We start from the raw sequence: 22,461 nt of genomic DNA on the forward strand, positions 1-22,461 counted from the left end.
AATTGAAAGGAAAAATATTAACTAATAGTTGCAGCGTTAATTTAGGTGAAAACAACTAATAGTTATTAAATTACAGAAGATTGGAAATAAAACGCAATAAAAGTACATGATATAACAATGCTTTAATATTAATGATTTCCAAATGTTCATCTATACAAGCTGCAAGAAATACAATTAGCACAATGAAAAAAATATTATAATTTTTTAAAGTTTTGCTGTGTCTTTAAATATATAAATAACGAAATGCTTAAAACTTTATGTGAAACAAGATTAATTGATCAACATGTTTCTGTATCAAATTTGATTTGCTTGATAAAAATATTAGAAACCCTTGATTTTATATCTTAGGAGAAAAAACAAATTTCTTCAACAAAGGCAGTACAAGGATAATCTTTTTGTTACAAGGATAATCTTTCTGGAAAAATCCGTAGTTTTGGATATTTTTATTTAATTTTCAGTTTTTTCTAGATTTTTAAAAATTTTCAGTAAATACAAATTTAAATATTTTTGCAATATATTTGTTTCTTAACTTTTTTAGTCATTACCCTTAAAATAAATTTTTAAAAAAATTTAAGAAAGTTATCAGCTTCAAGCTAAATTAAGACAAATATAAGGAAAATAAATTCTAGTTTTTTCTCTGGATTTTTTGCAAAGCATTTCCGATTTTTTAAAATATAAACCTGGATGATCACTTAGCATTACTAAAACAATGCAATATCTGTCCTTGTTTGTAATAACACTTAGTTCATTAGCCAATCTGTTAAATATTAAAGTCTCTTTAAGTGAAGCTTTTAAAAAAACAACAACAGTTAAGTAATGTCCAAAAACTATAGTAAAACATAGCATAAAGATATTAAATAAAAGATGACAAAATGATGAAGAAAACTTTATCTTTTTGCTGTCTTTTATTTAATATCTTTACTACTTGTTATATTTAAGAGTGCAATAAAGTTACTAGATGACATAAGATCAGAAATCAGGTTTCCATGAATTACAAGAAAAACTTCAATACCAATCATCAACAAGTTAAGTTAAGAGCCAATGTTTATTTACTGTTACTGGATAGTATACTTCTGGATTTAAAGTTTCGATTTTCTAATGAAACCTTAAAGTCTTTTCACCTTAATGTAGAATTATCTAGAAATTTATTAAATAAAATAAAGGCTGAGTTAACAGCATTGATAAATAGTTTGTTGAGTTATATGAAATGGCTGTCTAAGATAGATACTATTTGGACAAATAATTTTTTTTTTCATAGTTTGAGTATTCGGAGTTAAAATAAAAAATCTAATCAAAAATTGACAACACTTACCTTACTGTGTGTAAGAAGCATACAAGCAATATTATGGTAATGTCTACCCTTTAAATAAATGTATTTTGCAATTGCTTTGCATCCTTCCCATTAGCGTTGCTTCAGGCGAAATACTTTCTCAGCTCTAAATAGACATAAAGCTTGGTTAAGATCAAAAAATAAACAAGATCACCTAAATGGCTTAGCTATGATGCATATCCACACAGATTGCATCACAATTTTTAAAAAGATTATTGAAATATTTGCGTTTTTAAAAACTAGAAAGCTCCATTTTTTATTTTAGTTTGTTAACTTTATATAAGTTTTTTGAAAGAAAGATGTTGAAGGTATTTTTTTATTTTTAACTGCACATCACCAATTTATAGCTTGATATAGCTTAACTATATACAGTAAATTTTTGTTTCTATATATAAAAATAAAATATTTTTTGTTTTTTTGTAAATGATTAAATGAAAAAGTGTTTTTTTTAGGTTTCGATTATTTGCTAACTTCCTCCTCCCAAAGGGCAATGGCCTGGACCCACCTCTGATTAAACTTATAATGTTGTATTACTACTAATAATATTTTTATTTTCTTATTATAAATTTAGTACAATTAAGTGAAGTTGTTTATTATTGCTATTTATTCTTTTTATTATTATTTTTATTTATGTTTATCACTTCTTTTTTAAGATTATTTATCTCTCTAATAATTCATCAGGGATACGGAGTCCCAAAAAGGACTCTAATAAGTCACAAAAAGGTTACCTCTTCCTAGTTTTTGGTATCCAGGAGCTTTAAAAATTGAAAAAAAGCGTATGGACTACTAATGGGGAAAAAATTAAGACTTTAAGGTTAGAGGAGCAATCAATTTTTGAACCTGAAGTCTTTAGGTATAATGGCGGCAAGGATTCCGGAATTAAATATAAATTTTTTTCTTATATCAGATCATAAATCAACCAACATGTTTAGAGCTTTTGGACATCAGAAACCATGAAATATATATATATATATATATATATATATATATATATATATATATATATATATATATATATATATATATATATATATATATATATATATATATATATATATATATATATATATATATATATATATATATATATATATATATATATATATATATTTAGTATATATGTTACTGTTACTCGCAGTACCAGGAATTAACTAAAAGCTAATGTTTATAATATAATTTAATATTGCAACTCTGAGATTCATGTGTTACCACAACCATCAGGCAAATATTAAAAGTTTAATTTTGCTATGATTTGTTTAGTGGACGTTACGGTTTATATTTGTATTTTAGATCGTTATGGGACAGAAATCGATTAGTAGTTAGGTTAATGATATTATTAATTTGTTTTTAGTTGGCTAATAGTTGTGAAATTGTTATATGTTTAATGTTGTTTAAAATCTTTTTTATGTGATAATGTGTATTATTTGTGTATTAAAAAATAAGAATTAAAATTAATATAAAAATATATATAATATTACGAAATATATTACAAAAGCTGTGTATGTGAGTAATTTATTAGTTAGCCTAGAGATATATGGAGTAGATTAATGTAGTTATTTTTAGTTGTTGGTCAGGTTTGTAGTGAGCTTTGTAATTTATTAATTAGAATTTATTTTCGTGGCAGCACTTTGATATTATTTTGGTTCTTTTACTAAATAGTTCTTTAGGTTTTGGATATGATATAATAGTAAATTTCTCATACAGACATAGTGGGCTTTTTTTGGAAATATTTGAGTAGGAGGGTACAGACTTGAGAATAGACCATGTTAGCATAGGGGTTTCATTAAAATTGTTTTTAAATCCCAGACATAGTTTGATAGAGCGGTAGACTTTTTTAATTTAATATTATTGAATGATGATTTGTGGTTGTTGATATATCTGGTTTTCCACTCACCTTCCGTTAATCCGATATTAACTTTGTTGGGTTGGTTTTTTGCTGTGATGATGCATTTATATATAATATTTGAGGATTTGCACTTACCATTCAGTGGGCATTTTGCTTTGTTTTGACAATTGCATTTTGGATCATTATTTTCAATTCTTGAGAAGATAATTTTTTTGTTGTGGTTTTTATAATTTTTTCTATATTTTCAGTGCAACTGTAGCTAACCTTTACAATGTTTCTGTTTAAGATTTTGTGAAGTTTGTGTCTTAAAGAAGTTTTTTTCTAGTAAATGGGTCAAATCATTATACTTCAACCAATTTAAAGAAAACTTTGTGGGGCACCATCTCTGATTTTCCTGATTTTTACATATTGTTATGTGCATTGTGTAGATAGGTTAAATTTGAAATTTCAGACTTCCAAGCACAATGGTTCGGAAATTATAGCCTTACAAACATGACACAGTGGCCCCACTCGATTTACAAATAGTCAAAACAGACTACTTTAGAGCTGTATAACTTTTTTCTCACTTTCAACAAGTGTCTTATTTTTTCTAGAACTATTTTCTGGATAGTTCTCTCTTTAAAAAAGTGGTTTTTATTAACTTGTGTTAAATTAGAAAAAAATTATGACCTCCTCAACTTTGGAAAAAATCATAAAATTGCTAAAATATGCCAAAATGAAACTAACTGTAGCATTATTCTGTTCATCCACAAGTCTTTACAGATAGTTTTTCTGATTAGCTACTACTGTCTGCAATAAACGGGCAAAATATAGGCAGCTTGTTGCAGTTTAGAACTTAAATATATCTAAAAGCAAAATGTCCACTCACCTAAAAAGTCCAATTTTCAGCCATTTTGAGATGCTTGTAAATTTTTCTAACACTTTGTTTTGATCTAAGATTAACAGCATATAAGACCATTAGACCTAACTATTTGAAAATGCAAACATTATAAACTTGTCAAATCCACACCAAAAATGCCAGCATTTTTAAATTACACTATTTTTCAATCATCAACGGTTGTATGTGTTACTAGAAACCAGTGCCCCTCTAATCTGTCAACTGGCCTATGTAAAGGGTGCAACTAACTATAAGTCATTTCTTAATAAAAGGAAAGATACGATTGGTTGTCCTCTCCTTGATCTAGTCTTTATAGTAGATAGGGGCACAAATAAAGGGGACAGTAACTTTTTAGAGACCTTCATTATGGTTCAAATAAAGATCTCTAAACTAATTTAGATATTTAGGTACTTAATATCTAAATATCTAAATAAATTTCAAAATGAAACCATTATTTCTTTAAATTCTATTTTATTATAGGTAATTAGTGGTGTTTATGTGGTCTGGACCCCCCCCCCCCCACTCACTAAGGTGAGGGGGAGGGGGTTTGTGGTGACACCAATCAAATTCAACTAACTTTTAGTAATTTAATTAACTTTAGTTAATTCCCTTTTAAGACCATTACATTGTATATTTGCTGGAAAATCTCGCACACATTTTTGATAGTTACTAAGAAAATTTGAATCATATGGTAAAAGCATGAAAAAATGCAATAAAGATCCAATGGCCTTAACTGTGTATTCATTAGAAAATGAATTATGTATGTTTCATGCTAGAAAATGAATGCTTATATCTTTGTAAGTTGGTTGCCCTTCTTTCCCCTTTGATTGGAAGAAGTTCACGTATTTGCTGATAAAACCAATAATCTATATAAAATGTCTGCTGAAAGTCACAATAAACTGATGAACGAAATGTTACAAAAACCTATAAAAAAGCACCGGATAATTTAGAAAAATCAGTCAACCTAGAAGCCAACTAAATAGCTTTAAAATTAAATTTAAGTAACCAAATAGAATACCTAGCAAAATCTCCAGCAATTTATCACCTTAAAAGACCATAAAGAAAACTTTAAATTAAAACCTGCCTGCCATCTCATTAACCCGGCAAAAAGCGAAATTTGAATAATAAGTAAAAAAATCTTAAACATTACTAACACATACTTGAGAAATAGCCTAAAAGTAAAGCCTAAAATTGTCTAACAGAGTTAATAAAATCTAGTCCACCATATTACCTACATTCTAATCTTAGTTACATAGTTATGACCTTCTAATCTATTCTTCAAAACTTTCAGAGTCTATTCTTGTTGAAGTTATAAATCTGTATATGAATAATACTATTTTCTGCTGTATATATCCACATCCCTTATAAAAAAGAGTTTGTATTATTTAAATCTACTTATTAAATTGTCAAGTTGTGTAAATTGTTGTTCTGATAGTCGATTTTAATTTAGTTTGTTGAATTATAGAGAATCACAAGTTGTTTCTGAATATTTTAAATCTTCCAACACAAGTAACTGTAAAACCAAAAACATTACAGATAGTATTTTTACGAACTTTATTCCTAATATAACTTTTGGCAATCTTTCAATTTGAATCTCTAATCACATGGCACAGTTTATTTGTATTCCTGGCAACGCACCCAATACTAAAAAAAGATTAAAATATTTTAATGAAGCTTCAAAAAATTTGATAGTGATACTTTTATCCCAGAGGTTTCTAAAATAAGAACTATACATCAAAGAAGTCAATGATAATAAATTTTTTCTTAAAACATTTGAAAAAGTACTATAGCAGCAAGCTCCTTAAGAAGAATTAACAAACAAATAAATCAAACTTTAAACTAAATCCATGACCATCTATGATATTTTTAAATCTTTCTTAAATCTCTCTATTTTCTGTTAAAACTATCCATTATAAAAAAATTTATAAGGTCAAAAAATAACAAAAATCTACTAATAAAAGATCTTCCTTGTATACCAAAAATTTATTATTTACTATGTTCAAGAAAATACAGAAAGAGTATGAGCAATTTTATTTGAAAATGAAAAATTCAACTTATTTTTAAATAACAACCTTAATACTATAGTAAATACTTTGAAAAGAGTTAAGGAAATTAGTCTCAAAATTAATTAAAATATATTAGCAACACATCAGTGTTGCTAATATATTTTAATTATTTTTGAGTCTAATATATTTAACAACTATTTTGCAACTATTCAAGACTACTTAATAAAATTGATCAATCTAAATGTACTTCAACAATTTTCTTAAAATATCTAATAATTTTTTTTTTCATTGATTCTGTTTTAGAAAATGAGTAGTTCAATCTCTTAAAAGATACAATAAAATAACCAAAGTATTGGTCCCAATACTCACCTAACATTTCTTCTGCAGCCGATTCCCCATATAGTCTTCAAACCTCTGTGTTATGATGAATAATTTTCCCAATATTAGCGTTTTTCCAGAACCTCTTATAGTAGCTAATGTAATTCCAATGCACAAATGGGTACTCTTCTGGATTTCACCAATTAAATAGTAGTTTCTTTTCAATTTAAGTAAACTGTTTAGTAAATACTCATTTCTTTTCTTAATTAACTTAAGTAAACTGTTTTAAAAGCAATGCTCCACAGACACAGTTTTTTGGAAAAATGTCTTTTTTTCTGAAACAATTTGAAAAGTAATTGCAATAGAAAAGCAATGCATCGTATGTTCGAATTATATATATTGATTTATTTTAGGTTTGAAAGTAATATTATTTTCAAATTAAAAATAGTGGAAGTGGGGGAAAAAAAGGTAACTAAAGTTGAAAACAAAAAGTTTCTTGTGATAATTGTCATGCTTTACTCAGCAACAAGATAGACCAAATTAAGCCCCATTTAAAACATAGCTAAAAGAAAATAAAGTATTTACACAAGCATACAGGTGACAATCACAATCTGTCAAAAATATTTAAATACTGCGATAATTTATTTCCAAAAACTTGTTTGATTTAAATAATAATGTTATATCTGCTCTAATAGCTGGACCATCATCTCAACTTGCAACAAATTTCCCTGCATACAGATGTAGAAAAAACTCTTTATGTTTTCCAAAGCTTTGCAAAAAGCAACGGTTGATGTCAAAAAAATCATGTCATTTTACAAAATATCATCAATTATGCAAGATTGTTGATTTAATATTATGAATGATTTAATTATTTTTATAGTGCACATGATGGGCTTAAACTTTTATGTAAACTTATATGCATAAAATATTTAAACTTTTATACATAACTAATTGTGCATCAAATTAAAAAATCAGTGTCATTAAAGATCTTAAGAAAAGATACAATAAAGAAGGAATTGCTATGGTAATAGAAAATGAAAATAAGGTGAAAAAATGATGGAGTTAATTGGAGACAGTCTTCAAATCCAACTCAAAATATTTGGACTTGTTTTCGATCAAGGATTTTATGTTTTTAATTAAAGTGAAATCTATATAGCTGTCCATAAAAATAGCTGAATATCCATATTTTATTACAAAATTAGACTTTTACAGACCTTTAATTTTTTGATAAATGCAAAGTGACAGCTGCCACATAGCAGATTGTGTTGAATTATGGTTTCTAAACAATCCCAAACTTAGTTATTACTACATAGCTAAAAAGAGATGTGACAATAAAGTGACACATATCCCTTATCTTGCATACATGACCAATCCTTGCTTTTTTGGTAAATATATATATTTTTTCATAGGTAAAAAGCTGACAATTTAAAATGAAAATAACAGTAGAAGAATGACTTCACAATCATTATACTGATTTTTTTTATCTGGACTTTGTACCTTGATTTATTTTGCTTAAACTAAAAGGCTATAATGTTTTTCGAACAAGGATTTTAAGTACTTAAATTATATCTACAATTTTGTGCATCAATCATTAACCAGCAAAATGAGAAGTCAGTTCAGTAAAAGCTGCCTAAAACCCTGCTAGCTCAGTATCAATTAAAAAAACATTTGGTTTTATCTATATTTTTCTTTAATAACTAGACTATATTTAGAAATCTAATAAATATAATAATATAGTTATAAATATTATAAGTTACAAAAAAAAAAAGTTTTTAGAAAGATTGCTTATAATAGTAACAATAGTAACTACAAAGTTTTCTTATTTTTTTTAGACTTACGGTTTCTGTAACAAACACTTTAATAAATTAAAACTAAATAAAAATAGAACCCTTACTTTTTCTACTTTTTATCAACCATCTGGGCGTTTTGCCTATATTTTCTACTGCTTAATTTTTTAATTTTTTCAATTGGCACTTACTCCTAGAATTACAACTTGCTCCTAGTTAACAAATCACTAAAAAAAACTCAACAAAAATGTGAATTATGATCTAACCAACATTGTTTAATGATTCAGCTCCAAAATAATCCCTTAACTCAAAAAATAAAAAATAAAAACAATTGAATTATTCAAACAAAAATAAGTAAACTGCTAAGTTTTAAGTTAAGTGGACTGAAAATCTTGTAAATTCTATCAAATATCTGGGAATCAAAATAGATTCTTAATTATTATTTGAATCACATCTTTAAGACTTAGTGCTGACTTAAGTTAATTTATAGGAATGTTGGATCTCCAAAATCTACTATAATGCCAATCATGAAACTCTGCCTAATATGTATCATGCAGTTTTTCACACTCCTCTCAGATATGCTTGACAAGTTTAGGGACATAATCAACAACATCTTTTTTTAAGAATAACTTATCTCCAAAATAAAGCTTTAAAAGTAATTTATTTCCAACAATCTAACTCAAATTTTAAAATCCTCTATTTTATCTCCCTTTTTATCTCATATCTCTTAAATTCCTCTCAAAATTTAAAACCCTGGTCTTCCACTATTTTTCAGTAAAGTATTGTTTATTAATCTTATATCTTTCTGCATCCTATTATTTATAATCTCATCTCTGAACTATAGTATATTATTTTTTTATGTAATAGTTTCCGATATGATCCTAAAATTGACAACAGTAATTGATAACATTAAAGATAAAATGAGAATAATGCATAGTAAATATTCTTAAGGGTAACTTAATCAGCATATTGACAAATTATTGAGAGCATACCCTGTTAGCTCCAGTTAGTTTCACATTGATGAACTACACAAGAAACTTGAGCCAACAGTATGCTCTTAATAATTTGTCCTTATGTCACTGAAGTTTGAAAATTGGAAACTTTGGAAAAATTAGAAGCTAATTGTTAATCCTTTAATCTTATTCGTCTAGTTTTTTTCCTCAAACATCAGCTCTTTGGAATTCGCTTCCTTCATCTTGCTTTCCTGATTCATATAACTTGAAATCCTTTAAGTTGTCTGTCAATCGTTATCTTGCTCTACAATCTTCATCTTTTTTCTTCCAGTAACTTCCAACTTTAATTAGTGGTTGCTTGCAGCCTTGTTGGAAGCGAAAATGTTTTGAAAAAAAAAAAAAAATTGTTAATCACATTAACGAGTTGCTATCGTCTCAGCGTCAGTCCATTAGAAAAATAAACAACACATATTTTGTTTGGGCTAAGAAAAACTTGGACTGAGATCATTTGGATGCATAAATTCAGTTTTTTCTCCTTCCTCATATTTTTTGATTATAGTTCCAATCCACTAAAAGATTTTGTAGTTGCAAGCTACATAGTCCATAAGATTAGGTTTTTTTATGTTGTTTTCGCAAAATTTAAACATCTTATCTACATCTAAAATCAGCTCAGTCACTCTCCTTATAAAACTTGCACAGTTATTTTTTTTACTGTGTTGCCAATTCCATCACAAGCAGACTTTCTTATTAAGACCTTGTGATATATATTGTGGATAGTGTGAAACAATAAAATAATGCTGGTTTAAAAATATTTTTTGAATAAAAAATGTTTTAAAAAGTAGCACAAGACCCTTAAGTATCAGACAAATACCTAATATTATCGAAAGGTTTTGTTTTCAAAATTATGTCATGTTGGGTCTTAAAGAAAGCAAAATTATATAAGTTTTAAAAATGATAAAAATATAAAAACTAATTAATAACTATGTAAAATGTACTTTTTAATTTTTTTGTTAAAAAGGTTTTTAAGTCATTAAACTAATAATCTCTATATAAGAATTTTTTTTTTGTAATTTCCATTTTTAAAAATTTTTATATTAAAAGTTATATTTAAATTCATTCAAAAATGAGTAAAGATAACTAATTGAAATCAATTGAAAAAATTATGTTGACTACAAGTTTATATCAATTTAGTCATAGAATCACCGTAAGCTTAGACATATACTTTACTTGTTTTGTTTGTTGCTGCTTTCGCAATTTGATCAATTTTTTCTTTTTGCAGCTGGTAATTGTTGATTTTTTGGCAATGATTTAGATCTGATAAGAGTAGCAACAGCTGTTTTGACCCAGGTACATCTGGATTGTCTTTTATTTTCAGAATTATTATCATTAATAGCATTACTTTCGCATTTCCTATAAAATAAAAAGGAAAAAATCACTTCTATAAATTACAATCAGAATGGTTGTGAATGACATCTGTGTATAATTATTAGTTTATAAGTTAGCTAACTTTAAAATCAATTAAAAAATTTATATTGTTTTTTTGAAAACAAACATTTTTTATAAGTATTACTGTTTGAGTCTATTTTAATCTAATGTAAATAGTATAAAAAGTTACATTTCACATTTTTCTTTTTATTTCCATGTTTTTAAAATAGATTACAGTATTGCTAGAATTTTCTTTCAAATGCAACTCTAAAGTATTCTTTATAGTAATAGCAAATTGTTGTAAACAATTTTACACAATCAAAACTAACTTTCGATAATAACTCATCATTATATAAGTATTTTTCATCACTTGAAAATGTCTGCCCTCCAATTAAGGTTGGCATTCAGAAATGCTGACCTAAAAGTACCAGATATATGTGATTTTTTACTGGCCTTGTTATTATTCTATGTTGTTAAGGTAAAACCTTTGTATTGAAACTTTTTTCCAGATCTGGTGCTAACCAAAAATAGTTTTAGGTTGTTAATTTATTGCTTACCTTATTATTTCTAATTCTGTTTGAAAAAGGTGATAGGTCTGAAAGACTTTATGTAATATTATGAAATTTTTCATCAAATTAAAGTATCTTTGTATAAATCACAATTAAATTGGCGTAAAAATTAGCAAAATTTATTTCAACAAACAGGTTAATCTAGCTGCAAACTTTTAAAAAGCAGTAAACCAAGAGAATATCTTTTGATGAATAGAGTTACAAAATATTAAAATAAACTTCAAGAACCAACACAATAAACATATGTGTATTATGGTTTAAAGAAACACCCATTAGCATGGGTTTATAATAGATTCAACATGGAATTGAATCTCAAGGAACATAAATAGTTTTTTTTTAACTCCCACATTAAATTTCTTTAATTAAAATATTTTTAGATTGAATTTTTTAATTGATTTTTTTATTATGAACCTGTTTATGTACCTGTTATATAGAAAGCTTATCAGCTTTTCTTACCTGTTGTAAGGAAAGCCATTAATCTTTCCTAATAACATTTATTTAGATAAATTTTTTCTATATAAATAACAAATAATGACAACAATCTCATAACTAATCATAAAATAACTTGAAAGTTAATTTAAAAATTGAAAAGTATTTATAATCTTTAAAAACAAAGTGTTTGATAGTTAAACTGGATTAAATTATTGGATATTGTTAGTTAAATAAATTGGATAGTTAAAAAAGGATTGAATGATTTAGTTAATTGAATTAAAATTTTTGTTTGTTGCCTATTTAGTATGATTATGTGATGATGTTGACGATTTGTATAATCCTTTAATTTTTCATTTAAATTATGTTATTATTTTTAATATGCTTACTTTTAATTTTTAGGCAATTTCCTTTGGACGCTCAGCTTTGTTGTTGTTGGCATATGCCTGTATTTTCAAAAGTCAAAAGTGGTACATGATTGCAGTACGTTTTCATGTAAAATAGAAAATATTTTTATTTTAGCGTGGTTTTGTTAATCTTTACTTTTTATTATTTGTTTCTTGTTTAGATTATGACAGCATCGTCAACTATCTTTCTTTTAGTAAAAGTTTTTAAGATAGCAAAGGTTTTTACTTAATTTTTACTCTAAATTTTGCTGGGGCCTAGTCCCCCTTTTTTGGGGAGTAGTAAGCGCAAAATAAATGTCAAAATTATCTGTATTTGTAAGCAAAAATTATGTTTTAAAACTTAATTTCTTTACATTTGTTAGCATATTATTTTGACATTTATCTCTGCTGCAAAAAATTGTCTTCAATATATGTGTAATAGTAAAGAAAATGCTTGATAATAAAATCATCTTTTGTCTTAGGTAAAAAAATAAAAATGAAAATTGAAAACAATTATTTTGTGATAAAATTCAAAATGTTTTTTTTTCATAAACTGAATATAACTTTTTTTTTTTTAAATATTCTTTTAGATCAATGAAGGAGCTCCAATGAGTTATTTGTTAATTATTTATTCATTTGTTATATGTTGGTGTGAAGCATGGCATTTTGATTATCAAGTAAATATTTGGATTGCCTAGTAGATACTTTTACCAAGAACCTTTTACCAATTTTAACCATATTTTATTTACCATATCTCTTCACATTTTGTTTTTAAATGATGTGAATGATAATACATAGGTTAATTTGAATTTGATAAAATTAACAGTTTTCTGTAAGTAACCTTAAAAATGTTACTTTTTTTTTTGTGATGTTAGTGTTGGATATTTTTTTTATTTTTTTGATGCATTATTAATAATTATTATATATATTATCATATTATTATTGTAATATATTTATTGTATTTTTAAAATTTGCATTATGTTTATTATTTTTTTAAATTAAAAAATATCCTTTAGGTAATACCAAAAGAAACACACAAAAAAACAGGTAATAATTATGATAAAATTGAGAGAAATAACAATGATAAAGAAAAATAATTAATAAATAATATTAATTCTTTTTTTTTCATTAACTTCTTTTTTTTAATAAGTTTTTGTCTAACTCGTTTTTTTAGTTTAATTTTTTATAAACATGTTATTTTTTTTTTTTTTTTTAATATTTTGAATTTTAGTTAAAAGTATTTTATTATTTAAAATACATTAGATAACAAGTTTTTTTTATTTTGTTGCTGAAACAGGTTCGTTCAGAATGATTTATAAAAGTTTCGCTTTTAGTTTGATTGTTTAATCAAGTTTATTATTGATATTAATTTTAGGCTGTTAGGTAGTATTTTAAAAATATATACATTTTTAATTTATTTAAGCATGTTTTTTTTATTACATATATACTTTTTATAAATTTTTAAATATTCTATATAAATCTTATTATAGATTTTTTCCTATAAGATTTTACTTTGGTTAGATTTTTCATGTTAAAATATAGAATTGGTTTGTGACTTTGTTTTTGTTGAAGGCAATTTCCATATTGTTTATCTATATTTTTATGTTGTTGGAGGCAAGCATTATGGATTCTATCCAACCTGTTCCAGTTTGGATACACGGTGTTTAGCCAAAGTGTTTAATACTTATTGAAGGAAACCAAACATTTCACCAAAGACTGTTTAAAAACTTGATGCAATAGTTTTATATATAATATGGAACACTGCACAAAGAGAGTTTTTAGAACAGGTTCCTGTCCCATTAAAAAAGGAATCCTTATGATACCTGACTTGGATAATATAACTTGGAATGCTTCTTTTAAGAATCTTTTATAAATCACTTTAGTTTGAAATTAAACGGGTTTAGAGTTTAAAAGATTTCTTTTTTTATTACATATTTGAACTTTTTGTACCTTTTATTTCTATTTTTACACCCTCTATTTATTTTACACCCTCTGTTATTTTATTTTTACACCCTCTGTTATTTTATTTTTCAACACTGTTATTTTATTTGTACACCCTCTGTTATTTTATTTTTCAACACTGTCATTTTATTTTACACCCTCTGTTATTTTATTTTTACACCCTCTGTTATTTTATTTTTACACCCTCTGTTATTTTATTTTTACACCCTCTGTTATTTTATTTTTACACCCTCTGTTATTTTATTTTTCTAACCTTTATTATTATTTATTTTTTAATCCTATTGCATTAAATTTTCATATGTTATGATTTTTTTTTGTTTATTTATATTTTAAACAAATGTATGTGAATAGTTATGATTTAAAAAAATGATCAATGTTGTCAGCCATAATTTTTTTATTTATTTTAGGACTAGAAGTATTACCAAATGTGATTGCTGGTTCATACAGTGGAAAAGCTTATTTAAAAAGGTATCTTCCTGTGGTTTATTTATTTAAATTAGACATTTAAGTTGCTCTTTAAAAAGTTAAGAAATACAACTTAAAAGAGTTTGTTGTTTTAGTTCTTATTTTATGATTTGAATAATATATCTGGAACAGTTGTGATACAACCTTTTCCTTTAAATGAAGGGCTTTTCTCTAGTACCATCCAAATATAAACAGCGTTTTTGCTAAATTTTTAGCCATCATACTTGTACCAACCAAATATAAAAAGCAACTTATGCAAACTTTAATAAGTTGATCTATCATTTCCTCATGTGTTTAAATGTTTTGGTAAACATTGCTCTGTTTTTTCCATTTTCAGCTGAACTTTGTAATGTAAAATGTTTAACTATAGATTCTAACCCGTTTCTCTGCAATGACAGGAAGATTATTAGGTTCAACAGATGAGTTAGATTCAACAGATGAATTAGAAAATCTTGGATAATCTAATCTGAGCTATATAATAGAGATTAAATGTTTGACTTGCCTTTGTTAATGACAATGTTATTTGATCAGAACATCAATAAGAGTGCAGTCTTGAAAAGAAAGGGAATGATAGAGGTAAACTTGTACTAAATTGTTGATTGCACTCTCTTTGGCACATACTTCTTAATGCATGCAATATTGAAAAAAGTTGATATTTTTTAATGCTAAAATGTTAATAGCAAGTTGTTTAAGTAACTAAAATCCAACAGTAAAAAAACATCCTGTTGTAACATTACATCAATAAAAAGAAATTAACAGTTACAAAAAAACATCCTGTCATTACATCAGTATAGAAGAAATTTATTACCTATTAAATTCAAGGTATATATAGCATATTTGATATGTAAGGTAGGGTGGGCTAGTCAAGTCCTTTTTTTAACTACTTTTAATATTATGCAAAAAATATAGCAAAGCAATTTATTCTTTAAAGAATATTAAAATCATGACAAGCCATCCTTTTTAGTAAACTACATCAAAAAATGTTTATAAATAATTTAAAAGTTGTGTAAGGAGCACCGACTTTTAGTTGTCTTCAATAGACCCATATTATCCTGTTTAGTGGAGTAATGTAGGTCTAAGTTGCATTTTTATCTTTTTTTCAATCAAATATACCAACTCAGTGTTGGTATATTTGATTGAAAAACTTGAGTATTCAAATTGTATTCAAATTATTTGATCAAAAGTTTAAACATAATAGTACTTCAATAGATATTTTAAATGCAAAAGAATTTTACTCGTTCAAAGTGCTAAATTAGAAATACAAAATATATTGAATTTATGATATTCAATTTTGAAAGTTGAAGTAATTATAAAAAGTCAAAGCACGATGAAGTTATTTTAAAGGAATAATTTAAAGCGAAAGCTCATTTAAAAATTATCTAAAAGTTTTGTGTGATATTAGAGATTCATCATACTACAAAAACAATATGTTTATATAATAAAAATTCAATGTGCCATGGTTAAAAACTGCTACGCTGCGTTATCTACTAGTTTCAATTGAAAACACAATATCATTACATCATAATGATCATCTAAATAAATCCATCTAGAAACATCTTCTAATTTTTACTAATTTTCATTTTAAAGGTATTTATTATTGTATAGCATTAGATTCTTAAAACCATAATAATGCCTCTCCTGATTGATTCTTTTCAAAAGTTGAAAAAGATTTCTCAATTTCACAAGTATCTTGTTCATTAAAATTATCAATTGTAGCATCATTATATAAAAGTACAATATTTGGCACATTGACTCTCAATGGTTTTGCCATGTCTAATGTTATTACACGAATACCTGAAATGAAAAGTACACTTTATTTTTAGTGATTACCTATGAACATGAAAACAGTTTGTTCTTATTTCAATATAATGCATAATCAAACCATCTTATTTATAAACTTTTATAAACTAATTGATTTTAATTTTATCTTTCAAAACAGATTTTACAATAATTCTTTATCAACAATTATTTACTTTTGATTGCTTTTCTTTTTAATTTATGCTTATTCACTAAATTACAACATTTTATGTTTCTTTTCAAAGTTTGCACCAAAAATCTTTTCCAGGTGAAGGCAGATTAATTTTATTGTCTGTTATTCCAGTTATCTGTTATTCCTGTTATCGCCAAATTAATTCTTCTCTGGCATCTTCTCCATAACAATCAAATCTCTCTAAGTCAGTCTTTCTGCAATAAATTAGTTTATGACATTTAACAGTTTTCTAAAATCACATGAATCCATTCTTACTGTAAAACTAACTATTAAGTTGCATTTCAGATTAAATTAAAAGTGAGAAACCAATAGAAATTAATTTAATTAAAGCAACTTAAAAACCATGGTAATGGTAAACAGTGATTGTGATTGAAGTGATTTCTTTTATATTTTTTTGAAATTAAAAGATAAAATATTGTTTCTTTAACAACTTTGTTTAATTTGTAATGTTAAAAATGTTAATGATGAATTTAATAGGTAATAAATTTCTTCTATACTGATGTAATGACAGGATGTTTTTTTATAACTGTTAATTTCTTTTTATTGATGTAATGTTACAATAAGATGTTTTTTTACTGTTGGATTTTAGTTAATTAAACAACTTGCTTTTAACACTTTAGCATTAAAAAGTATCAACTTTTTTCATTTCAAAAAGTTTAAAATTATACAATGTAAAAATCTGTTAAAATCATTCTTTTAGATGGATGGCTGTTTTAATCTCTATACTTGCAAATCAAAAGTCTTATAAACATATGTAGTTTCTTAAAACATCTTGAGAAAGATCATTGAATACAGAATGATCAAAAACCAAACGGAACAAATATAATCCAAAAATTTATTTTGAAAACAATATTTTCAAAATTATCTTTACTTTATTATATATGCACAAAAAAAATTTTGGCCCCCAATGTCCTGGTCTTCTGGTCATCTGTCTTGAAAACAATTTTAACAAACGTTCATCAGAACTACATAAATGCTGAAATTTTTGAGCTCCAATTTATCTGGAAAGTAGTGAAAAATCTATCACAAGATTCTGCTACAAAAAAGTGAAACTTATGAATTAGCAATCCCCTCCCCCCCCCTCCCCCCAGTGTCTTGGGTCCTAAAAACAACTTTAACATGCACATTCATCAGCACTACAGAAGTGCCAAAAATTTCAGAGCTCCAGCTATTCTAGAAGGTAGTGAAAAATCTATTGCAATACTCTGCTACAAAAAAGTGGGGATTGTGCCCGGATATCCATATATGGAAATCCATATACTTGCAAATCAAAATCTTTATACTTTTTGAAAGATCAATGAATATAAAATGATGTGTAATAATTTTTTTTATATCATCAAGGCCGCATGGGTTTCTTGAGCATCAAAATCAGGTATGTAAAAAATGGCCTAAATTTAAATGGATAATTAGAGGTACTTAAAAATAATTTTTTACATTTCTGATCATTTCATTTGATTCGCCACCCCTGAAAACAGCCAGGTACAAATTTTTAAGTTAAAAGATCAGATCTTTCAAAGTTTTGTAACTTGAAACCTTTAAATAAATGTTGCATTTCTGAGGGGATAAGAGGGACCTGGCCAACATTTGTTAAAAGTAAAATGGACATATTTCAGGATCTTCTTAGAGCCAGAGGCTAAAATTTTCAAAGAATTTTATATTTACTAAGTACTCTCAATTGTATAAAAATCAGCAAAATCTGACATATAGGGTGACATTTTTAAAATTTTCTGGGTCATTTGACTTGGAATTACCCATAACACATGCATAACATAGGTGTATAACACATGTATAACACAATATATTATTGTTGCAGCTTCAAACAACTGATAAAATCTACATTTGTCTAAAACAGCATATTCAACAAATTTCTGCATGTTTTTATGTATAATTTGATTTGCACTGATGTTAATATGTATAAACTAAAATAAGCATTACTTTTAATATAGTAACTAAATAAACATTTTTATTAGATGTTTATTCTGAGGCTGATTTGATTGCAGATCTAAATATCAGTTTACACTTGCGCTTTATTTGTAGGTTATAAATTTGATATGTTTTTTAAGTGAAACGAAAATAATTCATTGCTTTTAGTTTTCCTCAAGGTCCACATTCTGCTGCATACTTCACCCCTCATGCTCAGTCAATATATAGAGGTAATTCTTTATTATTAGTAGTACTATTTAGAATTATTAATTTTTTTTAGTTATATATTTATAACCAAAATTTGCAAAAATTCAATTTTTTAAAAAACTCAGGTTTATAGTCAAATATTTTTTTTTAAACAATGGAGATTTTTTCTGAACAAATGGTTTGAAAAGTTTTTAATTTCTTTGATAAAAGTATAGAATGAAGTCTTTATTTATTATTGTAATCATAGACTCTAAGATTTAAGGTTTAGGAATAGGTTTCATTTTTCTAATTTTTTTTTATTTTCTATTCTTTTAAATTTATAATATTCCTAAACCTTAAAATAATAATTTTTTTTATCAAATTTTTCAGTACATAAAAAATCTGTACTAAATATAGTAAAATAAATCGCAGCTTTATTAACAGTCATTTCAATAAACTTAAAACATCTAATAAGATTAATAATATGGTAAATTTTGTATTCTGTCCCATTAGTAGTGATAAATTTGTTGATGGAATTAAATTCTTTAAGAAAAAAGTGTCTGTTGTTATTCAGATATTCCAATTTAAATTACAAGGCTCTAATTAACGCAAAAAAGTCTAATCACAAAAAATTTATATTAAATATAAAATTTTTGTGATTAATCACAGTGTTTAAAATAGCCTTATTTACTGGTATAATTTACAGCTTAAATTATGATTTAAAGCTTAAGTTGCAGTTAAGTTGCAGTTATAATATGCAAGTTAAAACTATTATGATATTACTTTTAGTAATTTTTTTTTTTCTTAACTTAAAAAATTAAAATAGATACTTATTAAATCAAAAGTAAAAATGCAAATATTTCAATGTTTAAACCCATTTAAATAGTATAAAAAAACTACTAAATACTCCGTTCATGATGACAAAAAACATGTTTTATTTTTAAAGGGTATTAAATTGTTATCATAAAAAGCAACATAAAACAACAATAAAACAATACTACAAAGTTTTGTCGTTATAAAAAGCTGGCGTTAATACAAAACAACTTTGCTATGTTGTTTTATTGTTGTTTTATTGCGTTTATAACATTATTTACATAAAACACGTTTATAATAAATCAACATAAATGATTGGAATTATTCTAATTAATTAAATCATCATTGTTAAAACTTTTAACTTAATATTTGTGAAAAAATATGCTCTATTATCTATAGACCAAACAAGTAAGATCAGATCAAAAAAACAAGCAAGTAAACTCAAAAAAATACTACACGTATTAGCTACCATGTTTTTTCTAATTTATTACTTCTTGATCTACCATTCTATTAAAAATTTCTACATTTAAAAAAATTCATTAATAAAAAAGTATAATTAATTTTTTCATTCAAAGGATTTTTGAGTTAATGTTTTCATTTAATTTTTTTGTTCAAATTGTTTTGCAATCAAATAAAGTGAGGAAAAAAAGAAAGGTTTAATAAGTCAAATTATATTTTCATATGCTCAAATTTTATTTTTGAAAAAAAGTTTTTGTATAACTTTTTTTTTATTAAATTTTTTAGAATTTAATTTTTACTCGTTTTACTGAATTTAAAATTTAATTTTAACTTGTTTAACGTTTGCAATGTTTTGAATGTTTGTACTTTTTAAACTATTTTCAATAAACAAAAAATAATGACACCTTTAAAAAATACTTAATTGTTAAAAAGGTTTACTTTAAAAAAAAATCTTTCTTCCTCAATTACACAATCTATCTTCTAAATCTGATATTGTTACTCTAGCTAGATCTATGTTTGATTTTCAGGAATGATCCTTACTATGCCACTGGGTATTATGGACGTCGCTACAGTTTCCATTCAGTTAAATTTATAGTTATTGTAAGCGAGCGTTAAACTTGTTTTAAATTTTTAAAAGATGGTTGTACTTTTATTTAAAAGTTAAATTTAGCATGACGTACTTTATGAAAGTTTTTTTTATGAAAAATTCTGATTCAGCATTTTTTTGGCCATTCCTAAAAATATGAAATGTTTTTGCCTAAAGTTTATATCAGAGGTCATAAAGTACATTGTGCTAAATTTAGCTTTTAAGTAGAAGTTATTACTACCGCGATATACTTGATTTGAACCCTGAATTATTTAAAAAGCATTCGAAAATATGGCTGATCCATTAATGAAAATTTTTATTAATATCTAAAAACAATCTTTCTTTATTATTTTAACTTAATTTAAAATAGTTAGCATAAATACACTTAATAAACTAAAAGGAGGCTTGCATGCTTGCCCATGAAGGTGACATGCACGCATCCATGTGTGCATTTCACATGCATGCATGCATGTGAAAGTGACATTCATATTAATAACAACTGTAGAAGTATCATTATATCATTAGTGAATATGTTTGAATAAAAAATTGCCAAAAGAGCAATTTTTTATTCAAATTACTACATCTTTGAACTAAATAATTTATTGAATAAATTTGAAAGAAAAAAAAGAATTTATTTAACAGTTACAGATGCAACCACAATCTAATTTCAAAAGCAAAGATGAACAGTCATAAAAAACTTTCAAAAGATGAACAAAAAACTCTTAACACAATTACTATTTATTGATTTCATAAAAAATTTGATTTAATAAATTCAAAAAGTTGCTTTTAAAAACCACTGCAGTTTTCCTAACTATGCTTTGAATTTAACACAAAATTATTTTCACAGTAATAAAATTGTACATCATAAACTTTTGTAAATATTATAAATACATAAGTTTAGAATGTACAATCTAATTAGGAATTATTGAATATTAGTTTACCGCAAGTTTTATATTCATTTTTTTGACTTCAGCAATGATCTTCTTAAATATTTAAGACTATTTAAATCAAAATTGTTCTCTGGTAACACAACACTTATGACAAGTGATACAAATATTACCAATCTAAGAACAAAGACTCAATTTAAAATATTTACTGAGTGGTGCTAGGTGCGTATAAATTTGACATCTATTGGGAATTCGACTTAGCAATTATCATAACAAGCAAGCAAATAACTAAAATTGCCAACAATAATATTGTCATAGACAATAAGTTCAAAATTAAAGCAGTTAACATATTTACATTGATAGTTGTCATTATTGACAAAAATAATCAATTTACTGACAACATAAAATAAATCAAAGCAAAAGTGTACAAAAAATTATTTATAATAACTTATTTTATTGTAACTAACTTTTTTTTGTAAGTAACTAATACAAGGTATCTAAGTAACTAATACTATTCACCTACCTCAGTGCAAGTTTCACAGAGGCAAAGCCTGCTATTTTTACCAAAACATTTATAAATTTTTTTCTTTATTATTTTCAGTTATTATAATTGGATCAAATTAATTTAAAATGTTGTGCTATGTTGCTTTTATAAATCCCAATTTGATTCTTGATTTAAAAACTAGTTAAACATGTAGAAAAAAAGTAGTACACAAGATTAACAACTAAGTATAACAATTTACTTTGTTGTTACACAAGATGTTCTACTTTGTTCTTACACAAGTTTTTACAAGGTTTTTACACTGTTACTAAAAGTTTCTTGCTCTTAAAACTTCAAGCTAGTTTATTTTATTTTTTTTCCAGCACGAACCATTAGTGATGGGTCCCAAAGCAGTAGTGTCAGTAATTTATCACAAGAACTTCAAAATGCACAAGAAATGGTACCTTTTTATCATTTTTTTTTTGTTGTTGCTTTCTTTAGAAGCTGTTTAGATTTTAGATTTTTTTTTTGCTGTTGCATTACTATGCTTATTGAATTGAAAAAGATTAATAAGTATATATATTTATATAAATTATATATATATTTATGATTTTGACATTATTATATACATTTTTTAAATTGCAATATACATTAACACAATATAAAAAAAGTGGTATGAAGTTGTGACTAAAAATATAATATGCCAGTTACAACAAAAAGAGCTGACCACACAATATTTCCTCATTGAACTTTTAGAACAGTCTCTATTTTTGCAGAATTGAG

At 25.4% G+C, this 22,461-nt stretch overlaps 1 protein-coding gene across 1 annotated transcript in view; it reads left to right on the forward strand.

Moving 5' to 3' along the window:
• Positions 1–22,461, forward strand: part of LOC101237801 (stAR-related lipid transfer protein 3) — a 50,991-nt gene that overhangs the window by 10,427 nt on the left and 18,103 nt on the right. Inside the window, exons 3-9 of the mRNA XM_065810977.1 lie at positions 11,943–12,023; positions 12,109–12,165; positions 12,517–12,603; positions 12,943–12,973; positions 14,296–14,356; positions 18,435–18,496; positions 22,062–22,138. Of these exons, the coding sequence (XP_065667049.1) occupies positions 11,943–12,023; positions 12,109–12,165; positions 12,517–12,603; positions 12,943–12,973; positions 14,296–14,356; positions 18,435–18,496; positions 22,062–22,138 (456 nt within the window). The remainder of the gene's footprint in view (positions 1–11,942; positions 12,024–12,108; positions 12,166–12,516; positions 12,604–12,942; positions 12,974–14,295; positions 14,357–18,434; positions 18,497–22,061; positions 22,139–22,461) is intronic.

This window comes from Hydra vulgaris, chromosome 11, assembly GCF_038396675.1.
Source record: "Hydra vulgaris chromosome 11, alternate assembly HydraT2T_AEP".
Lineage (NCBI taxonomy): Eukaryota > Metazoa > Cnidaria > Hydrozoa > Anthoathecata > Hydridae > Hydra > Hydra vulgaris.